This window comes from Exophiala bonariae, assembly GCF_035927105.1.
Source record: "Exophiala bonariae strain CCFEE 5792 chromosome Unknown scaffold_5, whole genome shotgun sequence".
NCBI classification, from domain to species: domain Eukaryota; kingdom Fungi; phylum Ascomycota; class Eurotiomycetes; order Chaetothyriales; family Herpotrichiellaceae; genus Exophiala; species Exophiala bonariae.
In genome coordinates, this window is record NW_027042480.1 from 450,561 (window position 1) to 472,955 (window position 22,395).

Here is a 22,395-nt window from a genome sequence, read left to right on the forward strand (position 1 = left end):
CTCGTGTTCGTCCCGATGCCAAGGAAAACGCGTGACGCGTAAGCAGCCAATAACAACATGCGTTGACTAATGGTATTTCGCTTGACCAGCTCGCTATTATCTGAAACAATGGAACCACTAAGAGAGAGCCTTGCCATTTTCGGACTAGACCATACGTAAAGTAGCACTAACACCTGCACTTAGTGCGCGAGGTCTCGAAAATTAACACCCATTAGCTCTTTAGTGTGAGTTTAAGCAAGAGGCTGGCAAGTTCCTCGCCCACTCCGTCGCGCCTACCAAACCTGCTACAGCCTACTTCCGTCAACTCCACTCCAAAGGGAACTCTGACCTCCGACGTCGACCAACCTCCCACGAGACCGTTGCTCCGACCTGCGATTCCGTCCAAAAAATTATACCTGAACCTTCCCGACATCTCATCTTATTTTCTTCCATACCACCGTTCGACATTGATCGAACACCTCTCAACGGTGGTACTTCCCCAAGAGGGGACCGATCCGCCAAACACGACTGCCACCACCACCCGCCAGGACAGACTTGAACGACATTCTCATGACCCTCACGACCTTGTACGATCTCGAAACGACTTTTCTTCCAATGTTTTGCGTTTTCCGATGCTGAATGGTCGACTTCTGCGACTGTGAACCCACTACACTCACTTTTTAATCGTCTCGCCGAAGATTGTGTTGGAAAATCATGGAACCACTCACACTAAAGCCCCGGACTCCTGTCGAGAGTCCGGATGTCGAAAATTGGGATGATGATGACTTTGAAAACCTCGACGATGTGCACTTCCGCACAGCTTCAACTGCGACTTCAATCATCTCACACCCTCAAACCAACCACCGGGATTCCGCGTCTTCGCGCATGTCCATGCGCTCCGAATCCAACAATGGAGATGAGAACTGGGATGTTCTGGTGGATGAACAAGCCTCAATAAAAGATGCCATAGCATTGGCTAAGAGTAAAGGAATACCACTACCAACAAATGTGCCTCGTTCTGCCCTAGAGGGAGGCACCATTCGACGCCTGAAAGGCAAGGAAATCAAGAAGGCTATTGCCGACGATTGGTCAGAAGACCTCGATATACCTGGAAACGACATACCCTTAAAGCTTGCAAAACACGATGACCGCGATATTTCGGAAAGTTTGCGTCAAATCAGTGCCGCTTTTCGTACTTCTCCCAAAACTCCTGAGACGAGTAAAGACTTCTTCGACAAAACTATTCGATCACCCAAATCAAGAACAGCTCCTACACCAATAACATTGGATGCTTTCCGTGACACTGAGGAGGATGCCAATTTCGCTGATGTGCCCACGATAAGAGTTGCCAAGCACAGGTCACCACAAAAACCACTGCTCTTTGAGCAGCCCCCAACACCCATGAAACCACAGATGGAGAGTATCGAAGAAGACCTCGAGCTACCAGCCGATGGAAAATTGAGATTGTCAACGAGGAAACCTCAACCTCAAACACCACAACAAGGTGATGACTTTGACCTTGAGTGGGCCGAAGGTAGTCTCGGAACAAGACACGCTGGCAGAAGAGGTGGCAGATCTGCTCGAAGCTCTTCCGCCTCCGCGTTGAGTCCTAGCGTCTCGAGTGCTTTTACTGCCGAGAGTGAGGATGAAGGCCTTGATGGCCTTGTTCTTCCTGATGGCCCCATAAGTTTTGAGGCCAAACTCAAACAACGCCACCTGGAACAAACACCAGAAATCAACGAAGTATCCGACGACAGGAACAATCTTAAGAGGACATCTGGGAAGGACGATTTCTTTTCTGGCCTAGAAATTGGTGATGGCGAGGTCTTTGATTCTGCCAAGTTGACCCTAAATCGCAATGTCAAGCACAAGAGCACACGAACTACAAGCCCATCTAGGAGAACTGCCACAACACTCAATTTTACAACCACAAAGACAACCGGGACCATATCACGGTTGCCTCGATTTCAACCAACTCACGAACGCCACGATCGTCCTCGTTCTCATTTGGAACCTGTTTCAGAAACAGGCGCTCCAATCTCCACCTATCAACGACCGAGTTCTCGAATCGCAAGCCATTCAGGACAGACATCTACTACAGCTATTCCAGCACCAACCACACCATCAACACCTTCTACGCCTTCTACGCCTAGTAGACGACTTCTCCGGGGCGCTGAGTCTCGACCCGATCTTCGTTTCGAACAACCCACTACCACAAATGCACAATTATTACGTGCAAAACGATCAATGCCAGTAATGCGTGGCGTCAATTCACCTACGAAATCTTCACCCTATGTAAGACCTCCTTCAAGACAGGATACTGGAAGTCGCCTCAATCTGCTGTCACGACCCAAAACGCCCACTGATCGCCTCGACACTCGATCAGGCGACCCCAAGAAAGCCAATGTCCCATTCATCCCGGCCGGCGGTTCATTGACTCAGTCTCATAACATCAACCTCAGATCTACTACCACACGTCACGTCCGTGGTCAAGGATCTGATGGTTCCGGGGATAGTATGTCTGCTGCCCAACGATCTTTGTCTCGTCTTGCTGGACTTGGTCGGCCAGAGACCCCGCGCGGTCGCAGTAACCTCACACCTGCAGAGCTGGCTGCTCAAGCCAAGAAGTCAATCACAAAACCAGCAAAACGTCGCAACTATGGAGACGGCTCTGAACTCGAAATCTTCGATGACCTGCCCACATCTGCCACTATTGAGTCGAAATTCACTAAACAACCGGTGGGTCGTGGTGCGCCTCGAAGTTTGAGAAGCAAACTTGGACTGTCTCACATGAACCCCTCTTCGTCATCTCTAGCCAGCACTCGCCGTGGTAGTGACACACCTATGCCAGGAACACCGTTGACTCCCCATCGAAATGACTTCCCGACGACAGCACTCAACACTACCAATGTACCGCGATTTGCTCGTGACACTGCTGCATCTCGAAACGCTCGAGAGCAACGTCAAATCTCAACGAGTTTCCAGACCATTCGTGGGGAACCGCTGCAACCTATCTCTGCAAACTGGAAACCTCCCCAGATTGCTCGTCTTAACCAGCAAGGTAGTTTGCGGAAGAAGAAGAACGAGAAGACCCAGCAAAAGCCTCATCTCATCAAATCTATGGGTGGTGACTCGAACAGGGCCAAGACTGAGAAGGGAATGCAATATAATCCTTTGCTTTTTAGATGGGAAGGCAATGAAAATTCTCTAGCTCCCTTCGATGTTCCCGACTTCCATCCACGTGGAGGTAGTCCTTCTGGACAAGGTCAAGGCAGTCCTGGCACCAAGGCCAACCTGGCATTGATCTCAAACGTTGGGTCCATCACTGGTGTTCAAGTTGTCGGCGGTATGGTCTTTGATCCATCACAGATGCGATGGTTGAAGATTGCAGAGAATGGAACGGGAAGCACTGCTGGCATCCGAGGTGAAAATGTCCAAGTTGAAGAGGAAGAAGACGTATTTGCCGGGTTGGAAGACCTGAAGGAAGAGGAGGAGACACGAAGCCGAAGTGGTACACTACAACACCTCGTGAGTGCCAGTCAGTCTCGTGAATCACTTGGAGATGCGGATGGCGGACACAGCAGTGGTGAAGACTGGGGAGTCGCTGAAGAGTTTGACGTTGGCCCCGAATTTGTCCGACGACAACGCACTGAAGAAGACAGATGGCGTCGAAAAGTAGAGAAGTGGCTGAGAACAGGCGCCGATGCCGAAGATGACGAGAATGCCGATGGTACAGCGGGTCACCGATGGGCGATTAGAGATCTCGTTATGGCTCAACTTTAGACCAGGGGTTAGCGTCTTCCTTGAGTCTTGTATATTGAAGCGAAAACAATCGACTTACTGACACGAAATCACGCAGCGGGGCGGTATAGGAAGGGAAAGTATTGCGGACTAGGAGCACAGGACTTCCAGTCTCATGATTCGGCCTTTTTGCTGGTAGGCAGATTGTTCCATAACGTGCGTACGAAAGGTGATATGAGAGATCTGGAAACCGAGAACACGCTCCTCCACTTACTTGTCACGAAGCTTATGAAACCACACCATCATGAACTGGGAATGGGACAATGGGTCGGCGTATGCGGTTGCGGTTACTTGTTTTATAACAATCTTGACTTTCTTCCGATGTACTTCTTTTTATTTATTGATCCGATCATGGATTCCGTGGACGTTGGAGATCGGCGACTGATTCGTGCTTTGCTCCTTCCCGCTGGGACTTGAGGACGCATTACCTTGACGATGAGATAAATAAAAGCAATCTGTATAGATATCCTGGGACGTGTGTATGCGTAGTGCTTTCTGCCTCGTGTTTGTATGATTGAGATGAATGCTGGATGAAGACGTCCGTGATTCAATGAGGAATTCACAGGTGTTGGTTGGTAGCATATCGTCTTGAGCTGCCGGTGTACTGTGGTTTCAAAAGAAACATTTATATGCGGCATGTTTCCCGTGGTACCTGAGATCATCTTTGGCCATGACTTACTCTAACTGGTTAATGATCCCGGGAGACAGATAGGCCCCGGTACAGGCCGATGCTGATTATGCTGCTGAAAGACACAGAAGAAGAGGACGTACATCAGGTTGCTCCGGATGATGAGTATGGATCATCGTGACTCAGCATTGAGAGCTCCAGCTCTTGATATTGACGAATGTCAAGTTACTGACCACAGACAGGTTCATCCTTGATCGGTATGATTGCTTGCTTGCTTGCTTGCTACACACTCGTAGGTAGGTATCATGGTGAGTTCGCCCCACGTCTTGACATTGTTTCTTCGCATGAACGCGACACACGAGCATTGGGGGCGTTCACACCTCCTACTGAACATAGAGGTATTTGCCTGTCGTGATCTCCCTCGATATCTAACATAGGTTCATACGGAATGGGCATGGGCAATGCAATCAATGTGACTGAGTGTCAGAACAACAACAACATCAACTCATTACGCGAGGCTGACATCGTCATTGAAATGAAAGGGTTTCACGCTGGAGTGGCACAGCCTGTGACATAGAGACAGGTAAGGTCACTTCTTGGGCACCAAAATGTCTGAGAATGACTCAGGGCAAGCAGGAGTTCGGGTCTGACTTCAGTGACCCATGCGTGATGTGACGGATGCTTTGCGCTTTGCTGCCCTCGGCTTCTTGGGGCCGAGTGGCAGAAGGAGGGCGGCCCTGCTCGTCCTTGAAACTCCTACCTTTCCTAATTCAAATCCTTGTCATCGTGATAGTCGAGGAGAAGGTCATGATCACCATGGTAATCAGGGCATTGCATAATGGATCAAGACTCGTGGGTGATTTGAAACTGTACATGTTCTTTTTCGACTACAGCGTAGGTAGTCCTGTGTACGTATGCATGCGATGGCGTCCCCTAAGTTACACTGTGGTGAGTGGGCGAGTGGGTTCAACACTCCCCCAGTATCTTGATTGAAAGATTCATTGACTTGGTGCGCGCAAGTATGCGATACATGTTCTTCCCTCCCTCCTTCCCGCCAAACCCAAAAACGGCCAGATGACAGCTCAACCTTCGGAATCGATTAACTTATTTACCACTTTCCTTGGCGTTTATGAGTTGCTGTATGGGCTGTCGCTGTTGTCGGGATAGAGGTCTTCCTTGAGATTGACGCCGAGTTCTTCCCTTAGGGGTTTCAGTTCCTCCAAGTATTCCTCGTATTGCTGGATGTTTTCAACTTTGGCTTTGATACCTGAGATATCTGGTCAATGGCTGGAACTAATCGTTACTGGGTCCTGCAAGGTCGCACCTTCAAATATTCTGACAGCGGTCGGGTAGTCATTGACGCGTCTTGCAGCCTTGAGAGCTGCTGTCACAACACCGGGTGAGGGCACAAGATCATAGGCAAAGGCGTTGTTCAAATTTCGCTGGCATGAATATTAGATGACAATATCTCTGATGTGAAAAGCTCATATACCTGGAGTTCGAACACATCTTGAACAGCATCGAATTCTTTCTCGTATCTGAAACAATGTCTTGTCAGCGAAGTCCTTGGGAATCGTTGACATGTGGGTTGAAGTGGCAGCAATTTTGATTATTCGACAAGCTCAGCAATGGTCGTACCTCGCAGAAAATTCCTCGAAAGTCTCTTCCTCGTGTCCGCTTTTTCGAGCGGCTGTTGAGCTGAAGGGTGCTCTGGTGTTGACTGATTGAGCTAAAACAGGAGCTCTCCTGACAGAGCGAGCGCAAGGTCTGAAGACGGAGGTGACTGGGCGAGCAGTAAGACGAAGGATCGAGAGGGAAGCCATGATCGAGGCTTTTCGGTTGTGAGGATGGAAGGTCGGAGCTCGTGGAGGAGAGAGGGTGGTGAAAGTGGTTATTTTACAATTGAAGAAGCAGACTAGAAGGTGCTTTGGCAGGTGCAGTTGAAGTCACCTGAGAATTTGGAGAGCTAGACTGCCTAAGCAAATCCAAAGTGCTGTGAGTGGTTGAAATGGCACTGCGACGAGCTAGAGCTCTTTAGGCGGATCAAGAATGTAGTGAAATTTTACAAAACCAAGCAAGTACAAGTCTGACAGAGCGTATTGCACTTTATTGGGGCAAATACTTCAATGACATCTGTCACCGTAAATTTCTTGAGCGTTACACATCGTTCGCAACGTATTTTATGTAGCCTGGCGTCATCGCCTGGAACCAGAGTGTTAGGCTAAGGGCCCAGCTGGTTCCTGAGTCCCGAGACCAATACTTAGGGAGTCCTTGTAACTCATTTAGGTAAGCCCATGGGCTGAATGATTAATTGCCCTACTTGAGCAGGCATTTCATCAAAGGATAAACAACACCTTGCACAGATCACCACGAGGATGATTCCTACCGGTGCAACAATCTTCCACTGCATGTCATCCGAGTCTCCCTCAACATTTCTCACATAATCAAAGACTCGTCGGCGCTTATCGTGTCAATACGCAACACGTGCGGCTCTCGCAAGGCAAGAGCGACGCGGAGATTGAGAAAGACCCCAGCGGCCAATGGGAACAGGCGGCAATCACGATGCTTGGCGACCAACGCGTAGCGCGCCCCAGAGATTCCCATCCATTTTCATTTTTCCCCTGATGCCGGTGCGACTCGAGTCTCCAGCCCGCCTGTCGTTGCAGCAATTTTGGTTGCATTGGGCCTTGAACAATTCCCAGTCGAACAGGATAATAATCTTCTCTTCTCCCCTTGAGCCTCAACCCATCTGCCTCGGTGCTTCCTTCATCTTCTTTCTCTTCTTCTACTTCTGCTTTTGTTCTTGCTCAACCTCTTGTTCTGTACCGTACCACCGAGTTGATTCCCTTTTGTCGCCCTCTTTTCTTACACTACACGCGATCGCTCCTCGGCGGTGCCCTCCCTCCACCATGGGCGACCTTTTGAAGTCGATTCCTATACCCACCCTCGACCGTCCCTTCGGCATTGAGCTATGGCCCTATTTCAGCAAGGGCTTCGAGACCGTCGTGGGTTATCCTGCCGATAATTTCAGATTTGTTTCCGGTCTCACGCCCATGTCAACACTCCAAGAGACGGTCATTTCTCTGATTTCATACTATGTCATAATCTTTGGCGGCAGAGAGTTGATGAAGCATCGCCAGGCCTTTGTTCTAAATGGCCCTTTCATGATTCACAACTTCTACTTGACTGTCATCAGTGGCGTTTTGTTGGCTCTCTTCATCGAGCAACTCCTTCCCACCTTGGCCAGATATGGTGTTTTCCATGCCATTTGCGATCACGACGGAGGCTGGACCCAGAGACTCGTCGTTCTATACTACGTATGGTTGACTCTACACGCGCTTTGGCAAATCACTGACTCTTGCAGCTTAATTATTTGACTAAATACCTCGAACTGATCGACACCTTGTTCCTTGTGCTTAAGAAGAAGCCCCTCACCTTTTTGCACACCTACCACCATGGTGCCACCGCCCTTCTCTGCTACACTCAGCTTATTGGAAATACTGCTGTCTCTTGGGTTCCTATCACATTGAACTTGACTGTCCACGTGGTCATGTATTGGTACGATCCCCTGATCTTTCACTGTAGTTTGCGCTAATACATTCAGGTACTACTTCCAATCCGCCCGTGGCATTCGCATCTGGTGGAAGAAGTACATCACTATGCTCCAGATCATTCAATTCGTCATTGACCTTGGCTTCGTCTACTTTGCTTCCTACACCTACTTCACCAGCACCTATTTCCCCAACATGCCATCTGCCGGTCATTGTGCTGGTGAAGAGTTTGCTGCTTTCGCTGGCATGGGTATTTTGAGCTCCTACCTCTTGCTCTTCATTTCCTTTTACTTCGCCACATACCGGAAGCAGACCATTTCTGGACGTCCTAGGAGGAATACTGGAAAGGAGGCCTTGATCGCTATGAAGGATCTTCCCCTTCCTGACCCACACAAGCTTCCTACTACACTGGACGACTCGAAGAGCAACGGTGCCGTCGCCACGGGACGCTCTGAGGGGCGCACTACCAGATCGAGAAAAGCTTAGAGTGCCGATGTCGATCAACGATTCGAAGACGAAATGCTAAACATCACTCGAAACCTTGATTTGATAAACGACTCGAGAGATTCGGCAGAACAGCTTGGAATGCAGTACACCCATCAACGTTATCTCGATGCTTTTCGTGCATCTGCTACTACCTTGAACGACATCGCGCCAGGTTAGTAGGCTTGGAGAGGGTGTGATACATGGATTTTCGTCCACCGCGCAGTGGGATGTGAGATGTATAGATATGGTTCACAGGATTTTGCTGGCCGGCTGATCAGCAAATGTACAAAATCGGATGTGAGGTCGGGGGCGGTGTTTAGTACAACACTTGGCATTTCAAAGAGATCGAAACAGTGTCTTGTGAGATGTCGGTGGTGCCAAAAGAGTTACTCTGTTCGCTCGCCTTGTTTTTATTAGATGCATATTATTATTAATGCACGATTTTAATGTGGAGAAGGGGGAGGAGATGAAGGTGGGAGAAGAAGCAACCCTGAAGACTACTAGGTAGCAAGCAATAATCCTTCAAAGTCAAAATTTTATATGTCCATCTATCAAGAATGTTTGGACTGCGAGAGGTGTGAAATAAGATTCACATCATGTTGTCCGCGGCATTTTCGTGTCGCTGGACATATGCATCTCAGATGCAGATGAGTTCACTAAGCCAAGTAACCACTATCAATGACCTTAGTTCATAGTCCTTTGGTTTGACTCAATAGGGCGAGGAAGCAGGACGTGGCTACTCTATGTCGCTTCCTGATATCGAAGCAAGGGCAGCAGATACCACCTCGTTGAACAACAACTATACCTGGGCTCATGCTTATACTGCTTCTGAATCAGGTCTACCAAACATAACAAGCCTGCTAACCCCTTTTCTAGCCCCTTTCTCACTCAGCCTGTTCAGTACTCAAATTGCTATTTTCTTCAAGTTGTCGAGGGTGTCAGAACTTTAGACCAAACATACGGAGGCAAGTCCACTTTCTAGTGCTAGCCCATTTAAACTGGATATATGCCCACTAGATGCCAACCAGCGTTCAATAGATTGTCTTCGGACCATCAGACATTCCCCATTCCCTTGACTGGCCACGTTTCCAGAAAGTTCAAGTGAGTGAGAGAGGAAGTTGGTTCAGTTCTCCAGCCTCGAATCCCTCCGCCAGATTTCTGTCCTCAGACCACTGATGGAAAGGTTTCCTTCGCCTCCCATATTTCTTCCCGGTTGTTTTCCGGTCGCGTGCGTAAGATTTTACTTCCGTCTCCGAGACTCCATAATTTTCTGAAGTTCTCACCAAGTTTGAGCCTCGACATGAGTTCTGACCAAGCACAATCCACAGCCATGAGCAATAGCCGGAAAAAATCAGCATCCTCCGTCCTTACCCGCGGGATGAACTACCCGCAGTGTACAAGCCTCCATATCCGCGGAGTAATGCTGGGGATTAGTCCCCGACGTGGGTGGGCCAGAGCATCCCCGCTTCTCCGCTGACGAGTGTGATCACTCGATACGGGGATAACTTCGTTCTAAAGGTTGTCGGTCATTTATCACAAGAACGAGCCATCCGTGCCCAGACAACATATATAAGCCATGCAGCACGGCCTCCAAAGCTTGTGCGATCCAAGCATACCAAGTCCTGCCCAGATTCCTTGGCCAACTCTTGTCTTCGATCTTGAGAATCGATCCTTACGAGAGGGTAGAATAGTGTACCTTCGAGATCTCTGAGCGTCGAATAGCTACACAATAGCAAGCATGCGTCCTTCAAGACACGCTGTTGAACCCATGAGCGTGGAGACACCTCGTGAGGTCTACAACTATCGAGTTTACCTCCTCGCCATCGTTTCTTCATTTGGTGCCATCATTTTTGGTTACGATCTCGCCTTCATTGGGACAACACTTGCCCTAGACTCTTTCAAAAAGTGAGTCTCCATCTCAGATCGTTCTTTGGCGTTATAGCCGAGTGCTGACAATCTCCAACTACCAGGGACTTCAAATTACACGGCAACACAGATGCTTTTTCTGCAAACATTGTTTCGCTACTCCAGGCTGGCTGTTTCTTCGGATCACTCGCAGCGGCTCAAATTGGTGATAAGTTTGGCAGAAAATGGGCCCTCATTATGGCTGGCGTCATCTTCTGCGTTGGCTCGCTGATGCAGACTGTCTCATTTGGGAATGTTCCTGTAATGTTCACCGGTCGTGCCGTCGGAGGTCTTGTAAGGAAAGATCTACATATTCTCCCGAAATTATCGAACTGACAATCCCTTCAGGGTGTTGGCGCAGCCAGTATGCTGGTGCCTCTGTACATCGCCGAAGTTTCACCTCCCAAGATTCGAGGACGTCTCGTGGGTATCTATGAGATTGGAGTCCAGGCAGGAACGTGCGTTGGTTTCTGGATCAACTATGGCTTGAAGATCAACATGAAACCCAGCACTTCCCAATGGATGATTCCATTTGCCATCCAACTCATCCCCGGCGGTATCCTCATCATCGGCATGCTTTTCTTGCCAGATTCGCCCAGGTATGTTCACGATTCCGGATGATTCTAGATCAGATGCTAATACTTTTTGTAGATGGTACGCACGAACCAAGGGCCGAGAAGTGGCGACCACAGTCCTCGCCAAACTCCGCAACCTTCCTGCCGAGCATCCCTACGTACAAGAAGAGATCGACCGGGTCATCAACCAAATCGAATACGAGCGTGAACACACCGTTGGCAAGGGCCTTGTCGCCGAATTCAAAGAACTCTCCAAGCCTGGTAACCGCAACCGCATTGCCATCGGCGTCATGATCTTCGTCTTCATGCAAATGGCCGGCTCCAACGCTATCAACTTCTACTCACCCCGAATCTTCAAATCCATCGGCCTGACGGGAAGTAGCACAGGGCTCTACGCAACAGGCATCTACGGAATTGTGCGCTTCATCGCCGTCGTCATCGCCATGGCCTTTGTGGTCGACCGCTTCGGCCGCACCAAGATGTTGATGTACGGCTCCGCCCTCATGTCGGCGTGCATGTGGTATATCGGCGGATACGTGCTGTCCAGTAACCCCAGTGCGGCGAAGAGCATCTCCGCTGGGGGCTATGCCGCCTGCACCCTCATCTACATCTACGCAATCGGATTCTGCTTCTCGTGGGCCGGCGTCCCCTGGATCTACTGCTCCGAAATCTTCCCTTTGCGCATCCGTGGCATCGGCATGGCGCTCTGCACTGCCACGCACTGGTTGATGAACTTCGTCATCGCCCGCAGCGTCCCCTACATGATCACCAATATCGGCGGAGGCACTTACTTCGTCTTCGCCTCGTTCCTTGCCGTCGCGGTGCTGTTTGTCTTTTTCTTCGTTCCCGAGACCAGAGGCCTGGATATGGAATCTATGGATGAGCTGTTTGGTGGCCCACAGGCCGGTGCTCGCGCTGGAGTTCGCGACATTGATGAGGAGAAGGCCGCCACTGAGACCATTGAGCGTAAAGAGGTGGTGTAATTCTTGACTGGCTACATTTGCCACATTATAGGATTGTCTATGCATGATTGCCTGGGAGGCAAAATAGGAGATATGATATGATATAAATTCTTACGATTATGGTTATGAACATTCAGAGTTCAAATGGTCCTTTGAACGCTTCATTCTTCCCCTGGAATGAATTCCCTCTCTCGGTGTGTGGATTTGGATGAAGTTTCATTCATTTATTGGTTGTGAAGTGATCAGCAACGTGTAAAAAAGGTACAGTGTATAGAATTCCCAGAACCAGAGATAGCAGCAGGTTCTAGACAGGAATAATCTAGTATTTATGCAACGCTCCATGCACCTAGGTTGGAAGAGCCTCCAAAAGTGAGAGGAGTCAAGTACAAACGTACCCCTAACCCTAACCCTGACCGCTACTCCGGAAACCAAAAAATCCTAGTCGGTCCTGAATCCTGCTGATTGACTCTTCACCAATTCCCCAGATTTCCGAGGGGCTTCTCGTGCCGTTTGATCGACAGTGGACAAATGAACAAGGATAATATTTTAGCGGGCGGGGAAATCAAGACTTCTAGACTTTCGTTCTCCGCATGGACTGTAAGCGAGCACGAGGAGAGTCCGTCATCCATTTTTTGGCCACTCCAGGTAATAGGATGGAGAGAAGAATGCTTTGGTGAACGTGAAAATGGCATAAATTCATAGTTCGAGGATGCGAAGTCTATACAAATCTATGCTGTAGCGATCATCCTGAATGTTCCCCTTTCCCTACACACGTTACTCCACCGCTTTTGTGGAATGCATAATCCATCATCTCAAAAGTCCAAAGTAATTTCGTATAAACACCCCGGTAGGCTCGGCAGCGCGCCCACTTAGTAAACATAGCGCCATCCTCGCTCATTGCCGGAGTGAGCAGTGTAGCCCTCGGCCTCGTCGAGTTTCTTGTTGAGTTTCTTGGCTCTAAGCACGATGCCACCGGAGAGCAGGCAGGTCAAGACACAGCCGGCGATGATAAGACCACCACCAAGTCTGTAGAATGGCTCCTGGGATCTGGGGAAGAAGTACGGGCTGAACCAATGGCTGGTCTGCGAGATGCAGTTGGCAATGGCGATCAGGGCGGCCTTCTTACTCTTGGGTGCGGGCACAAGCGTGGTTTCCCAAGACAGCTGCAAGTTGAGACCGGAGTATGTTCCGCTGATGAGTAGAATGATACCGAAGTATCGAGCTCCGACATTCATGGTGGAGATCAACATGGCGCAACCAGCTGCGGCAGCGATAATCGGGACCACAATATGGTAGCAGGATTCTTGGAATCTGCCGGAAGTCCATGCAAGGCCACATGCTGCCATGTATGCAATAGCGTAGGGTGGTGCTTGGACAAGGTAAGTGGTCATCTTGTCGAATCCGAAAGTCTTGAGGATCGATGGGAAGAAATCCTTGAAGCTCTGAGCAGTGATGAGAGCAAAATGCATCCCGCAGAAGTACCAGGTAAAGGGATCTGCAACGGCAGACTTGAGGCCATCCCATGTGCCGCCAACACCCTCGTCGACGCCACCGTTGGAGACCAAAACACGATACTGTGCCATTTCTTTCTCTTCCTCGCTGAGGCACTTGGAGTTGTGTGGCCAGTCTGGAAGGACGAAGAAGGCAACAACGGCAACCGCGATAGATGCAATGCCTTCAATGAGGAAGAACCACTGCCACGATTTCATGCCACCGATTCCTCCCATGTGTTCAAGGATGCCAGCAGCGAGAAAGCCAGAGATGATGTTTGAGATGGTGTTTCCAGCGTGCCAGATGGCCATGCGAGTTGGATTTTCTTGCTTGTTATACCATGAACTTGTGATAAGGGTAATACCTGGAAAGAATGGCGCTTCGCACAAGCCAATAACGAAGCGAACAATGCAGAAACCAGCCCCGCTTTTCATGGCAGGCATGCAGATAGTAGCAGCACTCCATGCAAGCATAATGATGGGCAAGAATTTGCTGGGGTTTGCCTTGGCGAGTATCAAGTTACCGGGCAGTTGACCGATGAGATATCCGACGTAAAAGGTACTGATGCCGGCATTCCAGACAGTATCAGACATGTTGAGATCTTCTTGAAGACCCGCAAGGCGAGCATTCGAGACATTGATGCGATCGAGATAGCTGGAGAGTTGTTAGTGGAAGTTTTCCTTTTAGTGGGCTCGGGCTACATACTTCATCAAGAACATGAGTGTGAGACAGGGCATGAGGCGCCAATCAATCTTTTTGAGCACCTTTTTGTTGAGGGCAGTCATTTGCTCATCGCTGAGGTCTCTCAATGTGTCAAAACGATGTTGGATTTGAGCAGGTGTTTGCCAGCTTCTCTCGACCTGGACGGCCTCGCCCTCAAGTTTTTCAAGCTTCTCGTCATGGCTGACGATGGTCGTCTGAGCAGCATCCTTCTGAGACATTGTGGCGATTTGAATTCTGATGCTGATTCTTTTGTTGAATCCAGCAGACACTGTTAGAAGTTGTTGATGATGATCTCTTCTGTGATGGAGGGGGGTTCCATGGTTCTTTATATCTTCATCCTTTGCTCGAGACGGTCGTGTACTTCCGCAAGATGAGATCCGCCGGCGGGAGAAGGGCCTGGTCCATCTCGTGTCCAATGGTGCCAGATGTCTGCCACACTTTCCCCATGGGTAATGCGGAGGCGAGAGTCAGCTGGAGAGCGAGATTTGGGAGGACGGACTGGAGCCAAGAAGTAGCCAAGGGCTGGGCGAACTCTTTTAACAGCCAGCGGATAGGTTTTTATAGCTGGTGTGTTTTGTTACCCGCGGATAGATGTCCTGTATAGCGGATGTGACATTCTCTTCCTTGCCAAAGCAATCGTGAGATGCCCGGAGACGGCGACGGATCCATGGGTATCCTGTCAGGAGTTCGGCATGGAGGGACGGGCAGTCATACCATAGTGGAACCCTGCCGAACAATAGCAGTTTTGCTTGATAGCCTTCCCCAGGCTGGGGAGGAAACCCGCTCGGGCGATAAACAGACCTGACACATACTTCGTTAATCTAACAAACTACTATGGCCGAGATCTTCCCCTCAGCCTTGCCTGCTCGGGTGGAAGGAACAACAAAAATCGAACAGCGTCATCTGATGTAGAGAACTTGAACTACTACTGCGGAGTTTTGTTCTAACAAAAACGCCATGGAGCTAATCTCGAGGCTTACTAGCAAAATATCGAAGGGCCATTGCAATTTGAAGCATTCTATCTATCATACCCTAGGTATCCTTGTTACAATGCAAATTAGTTCCTTTTGGATCTATGCGCCCATTCCCATCCGCTGGATATCGCCATCTAGAAGAACTCAGAACGCCATAGACAAATGCATAAACTCCGAATCCATTTGTCATGCTCCTATTGACCAAGTCCCATTGCGCCCTTCCATGCCCTAGACTCCCTCTGATCATTGTGTGACGGGACCAAGTACCGCGACAATATTCTCGTATACTGTGAAAACGATGCCACCACTGAAGACCAGTCTCCCCAGTCTCATGGTGCTTCCGCGCCAGAAACCACGTAGCCCTGACGAGGAAAAGATATCGCGGATCGCAGTAACCGTGCCGACCTTTGATGTACCCTGTGATCTTGTCTTTATTGTGTCGAGGGGTTGAGTAGCATACACAGTGATGACTCCAGCTATTGCGCCCGTCGCAAAAGTGGTCAAACTATTGTTCGGAAGATTTTGTCGCTTGGTATATTCTCTCAACACATTGTAAGAGCCCATTCGGACTGCGGATGTCGCGGACTGCTTCATCACTGTTGGAAAGAGGCCTCGGTAAAGACCAGCAATGCCTTGTTCTCTGAGAATAGTCTTGAAAGCGTGGGCGCCACCGGTGAACCTTTTCTGCCCTTTGGCATCGTCGATTCTATCAGGGTTAGTCATTAAGTTTCATAATTCGATCGAGCGGACGCACATTGCTGTCTTCAGCCGCTCAGCAGGTGTCACTGCTACACTAGCCTCGACACAGCCGGCCACCATTCCGGCCAGCACACCGCGCCCAGGAGATAATCGGCCATGGTCGTCTGCAAATAAATTCCTTACAGCATCGAAGGAGAGAAATCGAACACCTGCTTTGAAAGTTGTTCCCTGTTTGAATCTTAGTTCAAGCGCTGTATGAAGTACATTGGCGTTTTATCACTTACCACGACCAAAGTGGAACATCCAGTATATATGGCGCCAATACCTTCGCCTCGTACGGTTTGCGTGATGAGAGAAATTGGATTCGATGTAGTCAGATTGGAGCCCTTCAATTGCGCCCTCGTCTTCGCGAATTCGAATGGATACTTGGGATGGTCAGCACTCGTATTTCATTTCGAGCAAGTAATACTCACTGTCACGGCGGCTTCAACACCTCCAGCTACACCGCCGGCGAAAAGTGACAGAGCGGGCGCTATGTGATGTTTGGCCTTGTAAGTGTTAGTCAATCCTAAATTCTGATTCCAAGGGATCGCCTTACTTTAGGTGTTGGTGGTGAAACGACTTGTGCAGTCGGAACCGGCGTTGATATCGTTGCCAATGCCATTTTGTACAGATTATGGTCAATTGAGCGGTTTGTGAGTGCGTAAGGGAATCTGGAATGTGGATGTCGAACGTGAACAACGGGGATATGTTTGGGAAAGTAGATATGGCTAGACTAACAAACAATCTGGATAAGTTTGATAACGCCTCCCGCAACGGGAGCCGGAATAAGGTCCACGGAGGCTAGGCCATCCGTAGTAGATCTACGAGTACATGGCGATACTAAGATTGCCGAATTAATCACAGCCTCGTCAGGAACATATGATAGGATCATGGGCTATGGCATTGGGCGAAATCTACTCATCTCTAACCAAGCATCTTCCGCGGAGGTTAATGGGGACATTACCCGTGGATACCTACGTCCTTTGCCGTCTGGCCGCCAGCGAGGACGGATGATCATGGCCCTGGCCCAATTACCGGCACTGAAACCGTTGTTCTGTGGCATCTAGAATCTGTACCTCGTCATGCAAACGCACGGCGGCATGGCCCGATCGACTCGGTCTTTTCTCGACACCATACCTCGTCGGGTTTGGTAGCTGGCATTGCGAAGGGGCTGCTCTGCCCAACGCCCTCCGTTCAATCATAACTTTGCATGATAATAACCACTAAACAAGAGTAACAGTTCGCGATCTACAGTGGTTCTTTCAAAATACCCCAGAAAGGCTTCTACACGTGGTTCCGAGTAGTCTGGGGACGCCTACCAGCATATCGAACATTCCCTCCATCGTCGGGTGATCTCAACTCATTTCTGCCTACAGAATCGAGTTTTGACCGTGGGGATGATGGTCTAGTAATTGAGATCCTCCTAATTTTGTATAAGCTTTGAGAGAAAGCAAGCTCGTATGCATAGCATGTTTTGCTCTGGTGATAATGAATTGTATAAGGCATACAGTGGTAGTCGAGGAGAAGAAGATTTCTCATGAATTGCACAGCCGAGGCTCACATTTGCTCTAGGCAGAGGTCGGCACCTGGAGCAAGAATCTGCACCCCGGAGCACCCCAGATAGACTCATTGCTGGGACTAAACGTGTGGTCACTGCGAAACAAAAGCTGACGCGCTAGGTAGGTCAACTAGATTTGGTCTATTCAGTTCGTCCACCTACGAATGAAGCTTTTCATTACGAGTAGGTACTTCATGACGGAAATCTCAAATCCGTAGAGGCATTATCAAGGCCGTACCAGTGTCGTCTACTGAGTGAAAAGCTAAAAGCTGGAGTTTGGACGGAAGCCAAGACGCCCCGGTAAAAGAGGTCCCGTCACCACTCTCGAGCTCTCTCCATTCCCCGCATCTTCAGTTCTCGCTGGAAGGGTTTTTACCCGCGGCAAGATTCAACATCCTCACTCATCCCACCCATTGCAAGCATATCAAAATGGATGTCACTGTTGGCCCCAAGGCTACCACCGCCAAAGGGAAGCCACGGAAGCGCGTATCCGAGGCATGCGTTTTTTGTAAACGGAGGAAGGTTAGCATACCTCCTCCAATGCCACTTTCCGCCCTGGACCTACCTAGCTAACAACAAGTTTGGCGTGGTAGATTAGGTGCAGTAGCGAAAGGCCAACCTGCAGTAATTGCAAAACATATGGAAACGATTGCGTTTATCCACAAAATGGACGTGCTGCACGGTGAGATTCAGTTCGCATGCCGATGAGTGTGACCACCAACCACTAACAATGTAGTGCTGAGGAGCGACAACGACGAACAATTTCAATACCACCACAGCAACAACAACAACAAAAGCATGTGAGCGGCACGACGCCTGCTCTGAGCGAAGAACATGAAATTCTAACTGCTGGAAACAATGACGCCAAACATCCCGGAGAAGGTCCTTCGCTAACCAGTGAGAATGAATCCAAATGATGGGTCGACTATAGCTTACTGGTTTTGTGTCCCAGCGCCGGCAGCAACTGTAGATCAATCCACTCCGAATCGCTCAGTGGCTCGAATCATCTTCTCAGACAACGGAGCCTCCAGTTACCATGGTCAGACCAGCGCGTTGTTTGAGGAGAATGTTTACGATCGCAAAGGATCCAAGAGAGAAGTTGTCCCGCCCGAATGGGTCGAAAAGGGATTGATGGCAGAAGCTTCCTTGCAACGTAAGAACGCTTGAAAGCAACGCAACCAGTTACTAATAAAGCATTTTTAGGCCAAATGGAAGTGATCAACTTTAGGGATAACAAACTCGACTTCGATGGCGTTGAGCCCGAGTTGGGAATGCACTTGCTTAGTCTTCATTGGAATCGACAGCATCACTCCTTTTTGATCACCTACCGACCAGCTTTCATGAGAGATATGGCTTGTAATGGACCTTACTTCTCCAAAATATTACTAAACGCCATATTTTATGGGTCGTCAAAGTTCAGCACTCGTTTGGAGGTGCGCAAAGACCCCAATGATGTTAGGACCGCTGGCTGGAAATTTCGACAAAGAGTCAGGGAGCTTCTCGGCAATGCCCTAGATGGAAGCGAGATCACCACAATCCAGGCGCTGCTCGTGATGGCCAATTCACTATTCGCCTTGGGTGATGAAAGAAGTGCTGCATGGTTGTACTCGGGCTTAGCATTTAGAATGATCATCGACCTTGGGCTGCATGCTGAGGCAGCTACGCTATCAAGTGCTCGTAGTCTGTCCCATGAAGATCAAGAGATTCGACGGCGAGTCTTTTGGGGTGCATTTGGTAAGCCTGCAGTACGAAAGATTGGACCTTTGCTGACCCCAATAAGTGGTAGACAAGATTATGAGCCTTTATCAAGGCCGACCTGTCAGTCTTCAGGAGGCCGATACCAGTGTACCGATCTCTTTCCTGGATAAATTCGAGGAGAACGAGAACTGGGCACCTTTTGCATATGGCTCTGACAGCCACACTGATCACATAGGAGGGCCAGCGTACAGCGTCTCCACTTTCACAGCACTATGCGAGTTGTGCAGGATCATGAACCAGATTCTCAACAACATATATGCCGAGCGAATCTTCGACCGCAGTTCCAGTGATCTTACACAAATGCTCGATGATCTTCACTCTAAAATGGAGAATTGGAACCAATCACTTGCGCCACATCTACAATTCGATCCCTTAAGGCCTCGTTTGGTGACACCACCGCCACATGTCTTGTCTCTGGCGTAAGTTCTGATATGTTTCAGCTAGAATGCTGGTCTGACTTTCCATAGGGCAATGTACAATGTCTTATTAATCCTACTCCATCGGCCATTCGTAGCGGATGGCCATCTCTACAATACTGCACGATCAATATCTGTCAACTCTCTCCTCACCTGCGCCACTGCTGCCACTCAAATCGTGCGTTTGCTAAGGGTTTACGATAAAGCATACTCAGTAAGACGAGCGCCTTACCTTATCTCGTACGCTACATACGTCAGCGCCACTATTCATGTTCGGATTGCCTCGAAAAGAACCTCTTCTTCGGATGCTCACCGAAGCTTGAGCACCTGTGTTGCAGTTTTGAGCATCAATCAAGAAACCAACTGGGCTGCGCGAAGAGCTAAAACCATTGTTGAGGGCTTGATGAAAAGGCTTCAGGTTGAGGTTCCTAATGCTGCAGCCAATCCGCAGGCGTATATCCTCGGAGCAGAGCCAGAAAGCCAGCAGCCTATAATACTGGAGCAGTTTGCTTCTGGAGATAATTTCGCCGAAGAAACTTTGAGGCCCGATGGGTTCTCGCCTGGTCTTGACATTGATGCAGTCATTCAGAGCTTCGTTCCTAATAACGAAAGTAATTCGAACATTCCTTTCTCGTCTTATATGAACCAGCAGCCTCCCACAGACGATTCGAGTGGCCAGAGTGCTTTTCCAGACCAGAGTCCAGAGGCTTTCAGGAATGGTATGTTTCAAGCAAACCAGCCGCAAGGAAATAGCGTATGGTATGATCAATTCGGGGCGCAAACATTCGCGTTCGATGATCTACTGTTCGGCTTCAACGGGTCAATGCTGGATGACTTCTCGATGCCGGCTTATCCTTCTTAGCCCGGGTCTAAGGGTAGTCCCAGGATGACAATGTCCCTGGAGCAAACCCTCAAGGCTGGAGAAATGATCTCCAGTGGAGAAAACTCGGTCATTGCTCCGGCCTTTTCGAGCCAATCAGAGTCTTTCCGTCACTGAACAACATCCGCGGGTACGACAACCGATGGAATAGGAAGACCAGATGGTCCAACTAAGGAGCCTCCCACTTTCCGCGGCAATGGACACTGGTTGAAGGATCAATCCCTGATCCGACGATGGCGACGGGCACTTCATAGCCTTGAGTGTTTTGATGCCCCAGTCCTATCTTACCCACCGGACCCGCACGGTATGCTATCGCCATACGAAATTGCGTGGTTTATTGTTCGGGGTCTCCACGATGAGGACTTCCGGATTGTGATTATATATGTTTGCTATAGTAATACACTAACATGACATCGAACGTTTCCAACAGACAGAGCATCAGCAAGTGAGCATATCAATTATATTCGTCATAGATGCCACGCCTTCCCCTACTTGGACTATCCTCAACTACCATTCCTTCAAACCTCTGTGTTACCAGAACTCGAGGATTTGCCCAGCTCATTATACCGACTGAAACAATGATCACAAAGCCCGATTCTCCCCCGCCATTCTTGGTGCAAGCCAACAGAAAGCGACAAGTCCTCCCGGCAACATGGATGAGGGCCGGTACATCGAAGGGTCTTTTTATTCACCGTAAATACCTCCCAAATCAACAAGAAGCCTGGTCACCATGGATTCTAGCAGCCATGGGCTCCAGAAACGGTGACCCTCGCCAACTCAATGGTATCGGTGGAGCAACCTCGACGACGTCCAAAGTCGCCATTGTATCACCTTCTAGAGCACCTGGGATCGATGTTGAATATACGTTTGCACAGGTCGCAGTTGGCAAGCAGAAAATCGACTATAGCGGAAACTGTGGCAATATTGCCAGTGGTGTTGGTCCCTACGCCGTTGAAGAAGGGATGGTTCAAGCAAAGCCGGGCCAGACACATGTATGTGCCTCTTTCCAAAAACCTCGACCAACTGAGACACTAACCTCGCATAGGTTGACGTTCGAATTTTAAATACAAATACTGGGCGTGTCCTGGTAGAAACAGTCGCTGTGGACGAGCAAGGGTTCTTGCTCGAGCAAGGCGATTATCAAATGGCAGGTGTTTCAGACCCAGGGGCCGAGATCAAGGTAGCCTTCGTCGACCCTGCTGGCTCGATGACTGGAAAGCTGTTCCCAACTGGACGCACCGAAGACAGAATCATAGTCGAAGACCCGACGGCCTTAGAAGACTCATTTAGCGTCCAAGCCACTCTGATTGACGCTGCAAATCCATTCGTCGTCGTCGATGCCCAAACTTTACCATCGAAATTCGTTCAAGGCTCCAAGGAGTGGCTGGAAACCATTGAGGACATCCGACGGGAAGGTGCGGTCATGATGGGATTGGCAGACACCACCGAGCAAGCTGCTCTGACACGTGGAACGCCAAAGATTATGATGGTGTCACCGCCAAACACAATGAACGGCAATGGAAAGGTTCAGTCCACACCCGATATTTCTGTTCTCTCCATGAGCATGGGCCAGATCCACCCCAGCGTCCAACTCACCGGCGCGGTATGTCTTGCCGGTGCCTCCTGCATCGAGGGTACCGTCGCGTACAAACATTGTAGCAGCGAGAAGCTCCTTAACAGCTTCGGAGTCGAGTCAACAAAGCAAGCCTCACAGTCTCCCAAGACGATAGTGATTGGACATCGAAGTGGACAGATCCCCGTAGGCGTACATCTACAAGGCCAGGATGCTCTTGAGCGATGTGTTGTCTCGAGGACCGCGAGAAGGCTGTTTGAGGGAAACGTTCTGTTCTACGCTTAAAGAGGGAATGAGGTCTAAATATGGCCTTGTTTTGTTTCTTACCAGCTGAAAATGCTAGTCTGCAGATCACTGGCCATAACGGCCGTGTCCGGGAGCGATCTGAAGCGGG

General features: G+C 49.5%; 8 protein-coding genes across 8 annotated transcripts; 5 read left to right on the forward strand and 3 right to left on the reverse strand.

The window, feature by feature from the left end:
* Positions 1–693: 693 nt before the first annotated feature.
* On the forward strand, positions 694–3,762 carry LTR84_010937 (uncharacterized protein; the record flags this gene model as incomplete). Its single annotated transcript, XM_064854470.1, has 1 exon — positions 694–3,762. One exon carries the CDS (start codon positions 694–696, stop codon positions 3,760–3,762), a length of 3,069 nt encoding a protein of 1,022 aa, XP_064709196.1.
* A 1,773-nt stretch (positions 3,763–5,535) lies between these two features.
* On the reverse strand, positions 5,536–6,231 carry COX6 (Cytochrome c oxidase subunit 6; the record flags this gene model as incomplete). Its single annotated transcript, XM_064854471.1, has 4 exons — positions 5,536–5,675; positions 5,733–5,850; positions 5,901–5,946; positions 6,047–6,231. 4 exons carry the CDS (start codon positions 6,229–6,231, stop codon positions 5,536–5,538), a joined length of 489 nt encoding a protein of 162 aa, XP_064709197.1.
* Positions 6,232–7,317: 1,086 nt separating this feature from the next.
* Positions 7,318–8,445, forward strand: LTR84_010939 (uncharacterized protein; the record flags this gene model as incomplete). Its single annotated transcript, XM_064854472.1, has 3 exons — positions 7,318–7,725; positions 7,773–7,966; positions 8,013–8,445. 3 exons carry the CDS (start codon positions 7,318–7,320, stop codon positions 8,443–8,445), a joined length of 1,035 nt encoding a protein of 344 aa, XP_064709198.1.
* Positions 8,446–10,183: 1,738 nt separating this feature from the next.
* Positions 10,184–11,908, forward strand: LTR84_010940 (uncharacterized protein; the record flags this gene model as incomplete). The annotated part of the gene is made up of 4 exons (XM_064854473.1): positions 10,184–10,350; positions 10,416–10,644; positions 10,699–10,949; positions 11,002–11,908. The coding sequence occupies 4 exons, from the start codon at positions 10,184–10,186 to the stop codon at positions 11,906–11,908; spliced, it is 1,554 nt and encodes a 517-aa protein (XP_064709199.1).
* An 848-nt stretch (positions 11,909–12,756) lies between these two features.
* On the reverse strand, positions 12,757–14,319 carry LTR84_010941 (uncharacterized protein; the record flags this gene model as incomplete). Its single annotated transcript, XM_064854474.1, has 2 exons — positions 12,757–14,032; positions 14,084–14,319. The coding sequence occupies 2 exons, from the start codon at positions 14,317–14,319 to the stop codon at positions 12,757–12,759; spliced, it is 1,512 nt and encodes a 503-aa protein (XP_064709200.1).
* A 999-nt stretch (positions 14,320–15,318) lies between these two features.
* On the reverse strand, positions 15,319–16,438 carry LTR84_010942 (uncharacterized protein; the record flags this gene model as incomplete). Its single annotated transcript, XM_064854475.1, has 5 exons — positions 15,319–15,781; positions 15,830–16,002; positions 16,059–16,199; positions 16,248–16,322; positions 16,373–16,438. The coding sequence occupies 5 exons, from the start codon at positions 16,436–16,438 to the stop codon at positions 15,319–15,321; spliced, it is 918 nt and encodes a 305-aa protein (XP_064709201.1).
* Positions 16,439–18,290: 1,852 nt separating this feature from the next.
* Positions 18,291–20,410, forward strand: LTR84_010943 (uncharacterized protein; the record flags this gene model as incomplete). The annotated part of the gene is made up of 5 exons (XM_064854476.1): positions 18,291–18,294; positions 18,327–18,527; positions 18,578–19,108; positions 19,155–19,551; positions 19,600–20,410. 5 exons carry the CDS (start codon positions 18,291–18,293, stop codon positions 20,408–20,410), a joined length of 1,944 nt encoding a protein of 647 aa, XP_064709202.1.
* A 596-nt stretch (positions 20,411–21,006) lies between these two features.
* LTR84_010944 (uncharacterized protein) lies at positions 21,007–22,286 on the forward strand (the record flags this gene model as incomplete). Its single annotated transcript, XM_064854477.1, has 2 exons — positions 21,007–21,420; positions 21,474–22,286. 2 exons carry the CDS (start codon positions 21,007–21,009, stop codon positions 22,284–22,286), a joined length of 1,227 nt encoding a protein of 408 aa, XP_064709203.1.
* Positions 22,287–22,395: the final 109 nt, after the last annotated feature.